Source organism: Hylobates moloch, unplaced genomic scaffold, assembly GCF_009828535.3.
Source record: "Hylobates moloch isolate HMO894 unplaced genomic scaffold, HMol_V3 SCAFFOLD_1, whole genome shotgun sequence".
Classification (NCBI taxonomy): Eukaryota; Metazoa; Chordata; class Mammalia; order Primates; family Hylobatidae; genus Hylobates; species Hylobates moloch.
Genome location: NW_026652276.1, coordinates 72,315,637 through 72,328,334, shown reverse-complemented (window position 1 = coordinate 72,328,334; position 12,698 = coordinate 72,315,637). Strand labels below are relative to the sequence as shown.

Sequence of the window (12,698 nt, the reverse complement as noted above, 5' to 3'; positions counted from 1 at the left end):
AACTGCTGCTAATCCTTTATTGGGTCAACCCTGACTACTTCCATGAAGCCCCAGCTCTGCCATGCCCCAAACACAGACATAGGCAGAAGTTCAGTCTACCCTCAAGGTTAACACATTGGCCAGGAGCAGCTTTTTGGCTGCCAAAAGGGCTGCTCCAGCTGCCTCCCAAGACCAGATTATCAGCACCTTTATATGGCTGTATAAGCTGCTACTGTTTATGATGACCATTTAATCAGTCCTCAGAGAGTTTGTAGAGTCAAGTATTGATTTTAAAGACAGAAGCCAGGCAATGCTGTTATGCAGTGCACCTGCTCTGTTGCACCTTTATTTAACCTTGTCTGTGGATGCCCAGAGAGTATGTGGTGGACATGGTGGCAGAACCTGATTGGTCTGCCTTCTGCTCACCCATCATTGGTGCCCTGTGTAGCTGGACCCTCTGAGTGAGTTGTTCTCATTTAGAGGGAGCAGAGATTGCTGTTCAGTAGGTCTGTGGGGCACTTAGCTTCCATGTGTTTGGTCTTCCCTCTGTGTCTGTCTGTGCCCTTATCTCCTCTCCTTATAAGGACCAGTTGTATTGGATTAAGGCCACCCCATACGATCTCATTTTATCTTAATACCTCTTTAAAGGCTCAATCTCCAAGTATGGCCACATTCTGAGGTACTAGGGGTTAGAACTTCAACATACGAATTTGGGGAGGGGACGTAATTCAGCCCACAACAGGCGGTGTGAGGTGGGGGTGGGGGTGCTTAATTGGTGGTTTTCTTATAACGCTCTGAGGAGGTGCATGTCTTTGGAAGGCCCCAAAAGCTAGGGTGACAAGTTTTCCCAGTTTGCCCTGCTCTGAGACGTTTAGCAAGGCACGGGACTTTCAGTGCTAAAACAGAAGCAGCTTGAGGCAAACCAGGATGGCTGATCATCCTATCAGGCTCCCATGGAGGGCACAGGGCAGGTGCTTGGTTTCCCAGCCCACCTCAGCCAGAACTGCACCACTTCCCTCTGCTTATGTGTCTGCATGCAAATGAGATAAATTTAACAAAAGAGTTTTGACTCAGTGGCCTCCGAGGTCCTCTCCTGCTGCCACATTCTGTGTTGTAATTTCATTTGCACACATTGGAATTCAGTAGCTGGATTCAGACAAATTCAGTCATGTGTCTGAAACTAATAACTGACTGGAGCAAAACTCATTTAGTTCGTGGTTAAAAGTGACAAAACAAAAAGGGGAAGTGTTTGTTAAGCCTTGTCTATTGTGAGGCAGATCTTGGTGCTGCGCTGTTGTGATGACAGATGATGCTTGCTGAGCTCTCACTATGCTTACTAGATTCTGTTATCCTAATGGCTGCTCTGTGAAGTAGCTAGCAGCTGCCACCCCATGATGCAGGTAAAGAAACTGAGGCTTACAGAGATGAGTAACCAGCTCAAATCTCACCCTGGCCAGGGCAGGGCCAGGCTTTTGCTGGCAGTTTGGCTTCACCACCACTGTGTTCTGGTGCTAAGGCCAGGTGCAGGTATCCCTGCTGATGGGGAACAGGGGCCACATTTTAAGTGTAAGGTATTGACATTTAGGCCGATGGAGTCTCATTCTGGTGCTTTCCTCAGTCTGTCTGGCCTTGACCAGCAAGTATCCCCAACTGGTCCTACTTTTTGTTCTTATAAAAAAGCTAAGCCTGGCACAGTGTTCTCAGGTCATCAAGAGGTTTTGGGGATCTCACAGTAAAGAACACTGAATCATACTATGACAAACGTTATTCCTTTGCTAATTAATTCTATTTCAGGCCTTCTGATGACATCAAGGGAGAAGTTTTTGCCAGCATTTCATTCCTCTCCATCACTAGATGATCTCCCCTTTTAAGAAAAGCAGTAACCTTGGGCTGGAGCCCAGGGGCAGCAGTATCTGGCTGGACTTGAACAGTTATTTAGTGTTTTTAATCATCTTTTTGCAGTTAATTTTGATATATGGTATATGATACTGGTTTTACATTTAGGTTAATACTATAAAGTGCCTTTAAAAGACGTTTAAGTGAAAAGGAAAGTTATTTAAAAGTATTTAGTAATTAATAGCACGATGATGTACAGATAACGACAAAAATGTGAAGCATGTGGTGAAAAAGACTGACTTTATAAAAACATTGGCTAGGAGGAAAAGTTGCAGTTCCCGAGAATCTTGAAACCAGCACATGAAAGGCAGGAGTTGTTTGGCCAGCTGAGGATCACTGCCTCAACCCCTAGTGGGCTTTGCCTGGTCCCTTAAGGTACTGTACTTGTTGTAGGTCCCTTTGTTGTTGTTTTTGTGTTTTGATTGTTATGGTGTTCAGTATTTTTGAAATGCTCTCATCGGATGGGGTAAAGAAAAAAAGTGAATTTTTGTGCCAGGTCAAAAGGCTTTGCTTTGGGAGAATTCAGTGTAGAAAATAACTAGAATTAGAAGTGTAAATTGGAATGCCCAGCATGAGTGAGAAGCCACAGTGTGGGGACTGGATATGGTAGCTCTTGTTGTTGGAGTCTGATTGTCCCTCCCCTGGGGTTTAGAAGCAGACCAGAGATGGGACCTGTCACCCAGCCTGAGAGCAACCGAACTTGGAGAGGATTTTTCATGGGATCAGTTTTGGGTGACTTTGCCTGCCAAGCTTGCTGTTGACGCTTAAACTCCAAAGATCTGTGTCCTTATTAAATAGAACACTGCTAAGGCAAAGTGAGTTTGCTGCTCCTGGTTAACCCCTCCATGTGATTCCCACACTAGGTATTATTGTGTGGATGAGGTCTGAGCATGGCTAATGTTTGTAGGCCCCAAGACCTATGCAGCAATAGGTGTTGTACATTGACTGACGCTTGGTACATGCACCAAACCTCCTTCTTAGCAGCCCAGACTTTGTACACTGATGTTGGGGATTAGCTCCCAGTGACTATCAGGGAGCCCTCATCAAGGTTACCATAATCTAGGGACAAAGGTGTTAGACTTACAGTTTTCAGCCACTTTCACTGGCAGCAGCCACCATTCAGCAGCCTATCAAGACAACTGTCCAATCATGACCAGAACATCCTCTTTGGCCATTTTACTCTCTCCTGTGGTGTGTACATAATTTCCATTTTTAGAATCATGTTTTCGGGATGTTTCAGAGCCATGTTACTCCTCCACTCTATCTTTTATTACCATTTCTTAAGGAGGGTTCAAGTTATTTTTCAAAAAATTTATTTACAATAGAGGAAGAAAATAAAAAGTAACATGAGGTTGCTGGTTAAGAAATAAAAATCTTTTTTTTTTTGACACGGAGTCTTGCTCTGTCGCCCAGGCTGGAGTGCAGTGGCGTAATCTCGGCTCACTGCAAGCTTCGCCTCCCGGGTTCGCGCCATTCTCCTGCCTCAGCCTCTCCGAGTAGCTGGGACTACAGGCGCCCGCCATCACGCCCGGCTAATTTTTTGTATTTTTTAGTAGAGACTGGGTTTCACCGTGGTCTCGATCTCCTGACCTCGTGACCCGCCTGCCTCAGCCTCCCAAAGTGCTGGGATTACAAGCGTGAGCCACCGCGCCCCGCCAAGAAATAAAAATCTTTTTCTTTCAAAAGTACACTGCCCCCAGTTCTGTGATCTGTTGCACATAACAAATTTTTCTCCCAACCAGGAAACATCTGTATGGATTATTTCACTATAATCCTATGATGCTTGGACTTGAATCGCTTCCAGATCCCACGGACACCTGGGAAATTATAGAGACCATTGGTAAAGGCACCTATGGCAAGGTCTATAAGGTAACTAACAAGAGAGATGGGAGCCTGGCTGCAGTGAAAATTCTGGATCCAATCAGTGTAAGTAACAGTTGTAAATTATAACCAGAATTTGGTGTTTTATGCACACTGAGTTTTCAACTTCTTTTCTTGATTTTAGGTTTAATTTTCACTAAACCTGGTATGAAATCTCAAAATGGGTCATGATTTGTCAGCTTCTCTGAATGAAGGGACTCCATTTGGAGTTAAAGCTTCCCTTGACTTCTGTTTCTTGTCCATTTTACTGTTGTGTTGGTTTGGGACCACTGGGGTCTTCAAATGTTATTCTCTTGCAAAGAGTAACATATTTTACCGCCTGGTCTTTCTGTAAGTTACAAAGTGACCCAGACTTGTGATATTTGATCATCTTAGGCTGACATCTTATTTTAGAGCACCCAGGTTATAATGCTGTAGGCTGTTTTGCACAGTGAGGTTTTACATGTCCTATCCTGTGATAGGTCCCTTCAAGCAACTTCTCCTTAACTGCTTTGAAAATTCAGACACTTTTCAATAAAAAAGATATTTGTGATAGTATTATTAAAGAAAAAAGAATATCATAAACATTATTGATATAATTATGTAATAATAGAAGGTGTAGGTTGTAATAATAGAATGTAATAATGTAATACTAGAAGGTGTAGATTGATATCTGAATGTCCATTGCTAGATATTTTGAAGATACGGTAATGAGATTGAAAATACATAGTAAATATGTTTTACTAAGTACTTGGGCATGATGTCATATCTGTACCCTTCCTTACACATTAGATTTAATCCGGCTTGCATTTTTCTACCCTGTTTAGGATATGGATGAAGAAATTGAGGCAGAATACAACATTTTGCAGTTCCTTCCTAATCATCCCAATGTGGTAAAGTTTTATGGGATGTTTTACAAAGCGGATCACTGCGTAGGGGGACAGCTGTGGCTGGTCCTGGAGGTAAGAGGCTCCCATTGGGTAACCAGTGATTTGAACAGAGTGCCAGAGGCCAACAGATGCTTTATTACCTAGAGGGTGTTTTAAGGTACACATTTGAGTAGGTCCCTCCTGCATGTCACAGGTACTTCACCAGATGTGACATTCTCCTCCACAGTTCTTACAGGCAGGCCTTATGCTAAAAATATTTTTGTTTCTCTGCTTCAGAGGTTTAATAATCTTTTATTCTAGTACAGGGTGAATATAGGAATATAATGGAAAACATTAATTTTCTTCCCTAACATTTAATTGTAAACATGTTTGAATTGATTGCAACTCATTTTCAAAAATTGTTAACCCAAGGTTTACTTGGCTTGCCAAGTTTGGATTTGCCCACTCACGTTCATGAGTCCTCATTTTAGATTGGGTTTCCTGAGAACTGACTCTGAGAATTGTGTATGGAAAGTTTGTTGGAGAGTTCTTAGCAGAGATAGACCTAGAAAAAAGTGAGGAAGGCAGGATCAGGCAAGGGAGACACTGAACAGCAGTATGGTTATAAGAGAGACTAAGCTGGTCCTCTGGGAAATGGAGAGCTGGGAAGTTTTTGGAATGTTGTCCTGAACTGTATCTCCACATCAGCCGATCACAGGCTGCATGCCACCCCTGGGAAAGAGCGTGACTTTGGGGGAGTCAGTTCTCTGAAGTGGATGCCAACTCAGGTGAGGGGTGCAGCTGAGGGCTGGGAGCTGTTCCTGTTTCTAGCAGCATCCACTGTGAAGACGGAATCTGAAGGGAACAACACTGTATCCACTATAGTCCTGCATTTTTTTCTCCAACAAACCTTCCATACACAATTCTCAGAGTCAGCTTTCAGTTATTAATGGGAATGAACGTGTGCATCTGGGTGCAAAAGAGTCAATCCGAACAAATACAATTCCCTATGAGACTAAAATGACAAGGACAATAATGATGCTATACGAATTAATATATTAGGACAGGTCTATTGCCATATTCTTACTAGGCCTACCCTGTTTCGTTCTGGGCTCTGACCCTCTGAACCAGCTCATGTCTCCATGCCTGAGGTCACATAGGTGACCCAGCACTGTGTGGACACAAGTGGAAGCCTTAAGAGAGAAGCACCAGGGGAGAAACCAGCCCTCACTTCACGGTCTGGTACCTCTTGTCCACATGTTTCTGGCTCTGGGAGGGCCTGAGCCTGGGACAATATGTACTGGCTGTCATGGCAACCGTGTTTGGGGAATTCATTTGTTATATTGAAATGGGATAATCTGCAGGGAAACTGGTTTGAATTTATTTCTGTCACATCAGTTGCCTTCCTCAGAATATAAAGATGTAAGGGATTTTGGTTTTCTAATTATCTTTTTTCCTTTAGTTGACTGGTTAAGTCATATAACACCCTTCTTTGGGGTTTTATTAACTCCTCCACCCCCACCCCAAGAATATTAGGATTTTATCTTGCCAATGAAGCTCTTTAACAATGCTATTTGGAAATGATAAAGTACTGTTCCTGGGGTCTCTGATTATATTTGTCTTCAGCTCTGTAAGATCTCTGTGTTTTAAACCTCGTTGTAACTTAGTAATGGAAGTACAGTGACCAAGGAACCTCAGTTTCTGCTCATTTTTAACTCCTGACTAAAAAAGGCTCTGATCAGACATAGAGAACTGAAACTTTCAGGAATTTTCGAGGGCCTGAAAAGGAGCCTTCCCTCCATGCAACCAGGCAGGCAGGTGGGCTGCTCATACCTGAGGCCACCTGGTGAATGAACGTCCTTCCTGATGAGGAGTGACCCTCAGGCATGGCAACTCAGGTATGGCCAAAGCAGCCAGGAAGTCGCACATGACCTTGAAAGATGAGAAAGCTCCCAGAACTATGAGCTGAGCCTTGTGCAGGTGCTCCCTTACCAACTGTTTTTAGCTTTTTCAGGGTGACCACAATAATGAGGCTGCCCTGAGACACTGAATTATTCATACCTCTGCAATACAATATGCTGTCATTTATGACTTTTGCTGGTTGTTTTGGTCCATGCCAAAGTGGGTGATATGAGATGCTGGATGTCCTCCGTCTTTTCTGTCCCAGGATGGGCAGTCTAAACCAGCCTGCTAGATGGTCATGTGCATTCAGTGCCTCCAATAGCTTAGGGAAACACAGGAATTCCTAGACTCCTAATACTGGCAGAAGCCTGTCTGTTCAGTCCCCTAGCCTTCAGATGAGGGACAGAGGGCCACAGAGGTGAGTAACATGCCTATGGTCACATAATTGGTTGCATGGCAGAACTGGAAGGAAAAGCACATTTTAGCACATTTTCTTTCACCATGTGCAGCTGCTCCTCTGATGTTATCCATTGGGTCATGGAAACACAGATGTGAAATGAAGTCTCTAGCTGGGATCGTAGCACTTCCTGACCACACACACAGAGCTGGATGACAACGACAGTCCACATAGTACCCTGTTTTGTTCCCTCTGCAGCTTTTTAAGGCATGCTTTAGGGGACTCACACAAAAAAATTATGATCTGTTTAATACTGTTCTCCTCATCTTGTGTATTAAGAATAAATTTATGTTGCCTTTGCTCTTTATTTGCCTGACTCGATGAAAGGACGAGTGAGAAGCTATTCCACAGAGCAATTCTAGAGGATAGAAAAATGTTATTAATAATCCCCTTAAATCACGACAACTCTGAAAACAAAAGCAAATAAAAATGTCATTTTCTGAAATTCATTACTAATTGTTAGTAGAAAGCAAACAAAAGCTCTCTTTCATGATAGACACCTACTATATTGGAAAGATATGGAGAGAAAATACGCATACATGATAGTGTTTTGGAAAATCTGTGAATGCATTTTAAGTGAATATTAAATTTTTAAAAATCTGTAAGTCCGGCTTTCACCTTTCATGTATATCACTCTAAATGATATACATATTAATAAATTAGACCTTTAAGAAAAACATGACACTCAGAAAAAATACCTAACATGTGGTAGCTAAGGCATGAACTATATTTTCTTTTTCCTTTTAGTGTAAAATCTTTGGCAGGTAGAAACTTAATTTCTGCCTGAATCAAGTGTTCTACTTAAAAGAAATGGTTTGGAGTACTGGTAAATGAGGCTGGAAAGTAAAACAAACAAACAACTTTGTTCTTTAAACCATGTATGAGAATTAGTTTTACATCTTTTTTTTGCCTTCAGAGATCTCGGTATAAGTTCCGTATCTAATATGTAGAACCAAAGCAAAAGGGGGTGGGGGAGAGGGAGGAAGGGAGGGAGAGAGACAGAGAGATAGAGAGACAGACAGACCGACGGACCTTTGTCCAGGTTTTGCTTTTATCCAAGGCCCTAGAAAGTATAATCTAGACCTGAATATCACTGGAAGTGTTATACATCGAACCATTTTCACCTGTCGATACTGTGGCATGAATTAAGTTTATCAGGTTAACAAATCAGGGTCTTAGTCATACTCTGACGAACTCAAATGTAGGACTGGTGGATTTTGATTGACCAGAAGTGGTTAGAAAGTACTGCAGCATTGAACACTGACTTAGCGGGTTCTAGAGTGAGAGACATTGGAATGCTGGGAGCCAGGATGAAGGCACAGAAAACTTGAGACTGGAGAAGGGAAGGACTTTGAAATAGAACAGCATTACATCCTACAAACGTATACTATATGTGTTCAACAAAAGAGAGAGAGTTAAGAGGCTGAGGCCTGGGAGTGATTCTGCCCGCTCTTGGCTCTATTCAATAAGGATGTTTCCCAGAAAGAGAATGAGATGGGAGGTCACTCTCAGGGCCCACTTCCCTCTCATTGTATGAGCGTCTCTCCGCTCTGATAGAAGCTCTAGGGTTTCAAGTGACATAGTTTTCATTGGTCTTGTGGCAAGCCAGTGACTTTAGCTGACTTTCATTAAAATAAACATGATTTGTCCAACACTGGAGTTAAAAATGTGCTGTTCTGGAATTACTGAGAGGTGGACAGTGTCCAACATGATACTTCCTAAGGGATTTTCTAAAGTAATTTTGACTATCTTTGACTTTTCCTTTATGTTATCTGTAGAACCCAACACCCTTAAAAGACAAAGTCTACTGAACAAAGGGGCACCAAAAAGAAATTCCTCTTAATTCTGCAAACTGACTATGTCAAAGCAGCATGCTAGTACAGAATCTACTTGAATGTTGGAGCCTAGGTCTGGTGATTGTGTTGCATGGACCATTCTTTAATAATGTGGAAGAAAGTTGATGGCTTATTGAGCAAGGAACATTTTATTGCTTGAAATGATGACGGTCTTAGCAAATGCACATACTGTAATTGAATCAATATTCAATGACGTTTTGGAAAATAGATGTGGAATGTAAATGATTTTTCTATTTTTCTTGGTTTGGAGCAAAATGCTCATTAAATTCTAGATGCATTCAGCTACCACATTTCCTGAATGCCGAGGGCATAGGGAGGAACTGCAGGAATGAAAACACACTTCTGTATTTGAATCTGGTGGCTGGCAGAGTGGGCGGGAATAAAGGGCTGATGTGTCAACCCTCAGGGCTGGGGTGGGAGGCTTGGTTGCCTTCTTACAATTCTAAAGGGATTATTTTACTTGATGCATTTAAATATAATTCTTTTTCATGCTTTTTAAAATGTTCAACCCATTTCACTGAACATTTATTCTGATTAGACAATTGTCAGTGTACACCTGATTTCTTTTTTTTTAATATCCAAGTGCCTAGTCTTTTTTCTATAACCCATAGGCTGCCCTTGAAAACCTTGCTGGTGGGCTTATCAACTTCACAGGACAGCTTCCTTTAAAAGTGTCCTGAGCAGTTTAATTATATGTTTCTTTGAGTTCTGGGAAGTCAGACAGCTCTTACACTCTGACATTTTGTGAACAAAAAGCACTGGCTGGTAAGATTCCTTTGTGTTTAAATCCATAGCTGAGTTTCGATCCTGCTGACAAATAGCTACTCTTAATCCCTTCATAGGTTCTAGAGATACAAATAAACTTTATAAGTTGGATACGTATATAAAATATTGCTGAAGAGGCCTTTGTTGCAAAAATGGCCACACTTAAAGTAGAGCAGGGAGAGAGACCAAAATGAGGTGTCAGGGGAAAATTCCAGGGTTGCATTTTCTGGGATCATCACTCAGCATTTAATTTAAAATTTCTCTCAGTAGAATTTTAATAGCATACTTGCAATGCAAGAAAGCCTGTGACTCCCTGAGATGTGAGCCAGGGTGGGGAGTGGTCCTGATGAAGGTTCTATCATGCTTTGCATCCCTATTACTGCCTTTCCCTTAGAGGAGCCAAGACTATTGATATTTTCCTAATTCTCACAGTTTCCCTAGACTCTGTCTCTTTTTCACCTTTCACATGTGGCTGGTCAGAAATTTCTGTCATTTCTATCTCAAAAAAAGTCTCCCAAATCTCTCCCTCCCTTTTATCCTCATGACTTTTTGACCCTGCCTCCCTTGATTACCTCAATATCTTCTAATGGATACTCCAGCTCCTAGTGTTGTCTTCTGTCCATCCTCCAATCTGCTGACCAAGTCATTTTTCTAGAATGCCAATCTGAACATGGAGACCTCCTGCCTAAAATCTGTTAATAGTTTCCCTTTTTTATCTAGTGATATATCATGGTATTATAATATACATAGAATATTATATGGGTAGTATACAGGTATATATTATACGGGTAGTATATGGGTATATATTATATGGGTAGTATACGTAGTATATTATAATAAAGCCCATACTCCTTAGCAGGGCATACCTGTCATTCCCCGTCATCGGCCTTCCTCCTCCATCTCCCTGCCCCAGGATTCTGGCACCCTTTATCCCAACAGTAGTAGAGTATTTAGAACTCATCACACACATGTACACTCACATGCACACTCCCCCTCATTCTTTCATGCCCCCTACATTTGTACAAGATGTCCCCATGTTCCTTTTCACAGAATCTTCTTTCCCTTCTTGTCCACCTGCCCAAAACCCATTTGTCCTTCAAACTCATTGTAAATGTTACATCCTCTGGGAAGTTTTCCTAGACTGTCCCCTCTTTGCCCTCCCTCAGCAGAGTTCACCCTTCCTTCTTTGGTGCCACCACACTTCCTTAGGCACAGCTCTGCTTCCACATTCCACACTATAATTACTCATATGTCCATTACTGGGCAGTGACCTCTCTGAGGCTAGAGATTGTGTCATATTCATGATTAATAGGTAATAAACTGGACAATCATAAACTACTGAGAACAAAGAGGTGCCTTTCTTCTCAATAACTGAACTAAACTGGGTTCTTGAGCCCCCAGCCTGACTAAAGGAGGCAACTGATTCTAACCCATTTTGTTAAACTTAAGTCCAGTTGAGTGACTTCTTTGTGGAGTGGCATATTCCAGTATTTATATCCAATTTTCACTGTCCAGTTCAAGGCTTAGTCATTTGGGTAAGTACTCAGTTTTTTAGGGCCTCTTCTCTCCCTCTTTCCTCTCCCTTTTCCCTGGGTGGCATCTGGATCTGGGTACAAGTAGATGCTTACATAATGCCATGGTAGTGAGGGCAGAGGCTTCTGAACTGTATGGTAACCACGAAGTCCTTGTGATAATAAAACTGTATTTTCTCCCTTTGGTATCTTTGATGTTCCTGGTCTCTGACACTCCCTCCTATCATGAGGTCCTCACGTTCTTTGTCTTTTTATTTAAACTCTAACCTTATCCCTGTCCCCAAACAGAGCGTGAAGTTCCGAGTGTCTTACAAGTTGTGAGCAGATTGTAGAAAACTGTTATTGTAATCTCAAGCGTGGTCTGCCTCACCATGCCATACTTTCATCTCACTTGACATGGACACCCCTTCTTATCCAGAGGTCTCCTCTTAGATTTCCAAATGGGAAGAGGATCATAAGAAACTGAAGTTTCTATTATCATTACCCGCTTACACAGACAGCCCCCTCCCAGAGGGAGCATCCTCATTCTAATCTTGTCCTCTTAATCTCCCCTAACTCCATAAGGACTCCTCTTTTTTTTTTTTTTTTTAATCAGGTGAGGACTTCCCTTATGTCAAGTCCTGGGTTCTTTCCTGGTCATCAGTGGACTCTGTGGTCAATTATCCAATTTTTGTTTCTTGATATGTACAATATATTTTGGGGAATTCTGAAAACATTATTTTGTCTCTCTCAAAAGCCTAGGTTTTAAGACTGTTCTATGAATTATGGCACCTAAAACGCATTCAGTGCTCAAGAGGGTATTAGATTGAATAATGAAAGTTATTTGTCCTTTCAGAGTCATGTGAGCCATAGTTAGAATCAAAAGAATATGGAATCCTTTGGAAGACATTATGCTGGCATTTAACATTTGGGCCACCATGAGAGCCATGGATGTTGAGTTGCAAGTTAAACCTGAAATTGGCAGACAGTAGATTTCAGGGTCACTTAATATAGTCCCAAACTCATGGAATCATCATAGCCTTCACTGCATTTCATTGCTTTTAGGGTCCCTTCTAAGTCATTCTAAGTCATTCCTGAGATAGTAATTTTATGCTAGTTTTAAAGATTCCTTAATTCTGTATTAAATTTTTAGCCACATACTATTGTATGGTAAAAACATGGGCAGATTCAGTTCCAGGCTATCTTGATTTTTAATATGTGTGCAAGGTATCTGCCAAGTATGTAGCAGGGACTGATACACATGTCAAGTAAAAACATCTGTTCACCCTTTATTAAAATGTTGCAGAGCCTCATAATTAGAGTTGAATAGACCCTAATGTATTATTATCTTGATAAAAGTAATCTTCTTTTAGGGAAGCTGCTAATCTGTGCTTCCTCAGGTTTCCCTGCTTAAGAAAAGCCAGGCACAGTGGCTCACACCTGTAATACTAGCACTTTGGGAAACTGAGGTGGGTGGATCACTTGAGCTCAGGAGTTGGAGACCAGCCTGGGCAACATGCAAAACCTTGTCTCTACAAGAATAAAACAATTAGCTGGGTGTGGTGGCATGCACCTGTAGTCCCAGCTACTCGGAAGGCTGAAG

At 41.8% G+C, this 12,698-nt stretch overlaps 1 protein-coding gene across 1 annotated transcript in view; it reads left to right on the top strand.

Annotated features, from left to right (window-relative positions):
• Positions 1-2,765: 2,765 nt before the first annotated feature.
• MYO3B (myosin IIIB) overlaps positions 2,766-12,698 on the top strand; it is a 476,027-nt gene continuing 466,094 nt past the window's right edge. The window contains exons 1-3 of the mRNA XM_058435743.1: positions 2,766-2,830; positions 3,618-3,801; positions 4,563-4,697. Coding sequence (XP_058291726.1) covers positions 2,766-2,830; positions 3,618-3,801; positions 4,563-4,697 — 384 coding nt within the window. The remainder of the gene's footprint in view (positions 2,831-3,617; positions 3,802-4,562; positions 4,698-12,698) is intronic.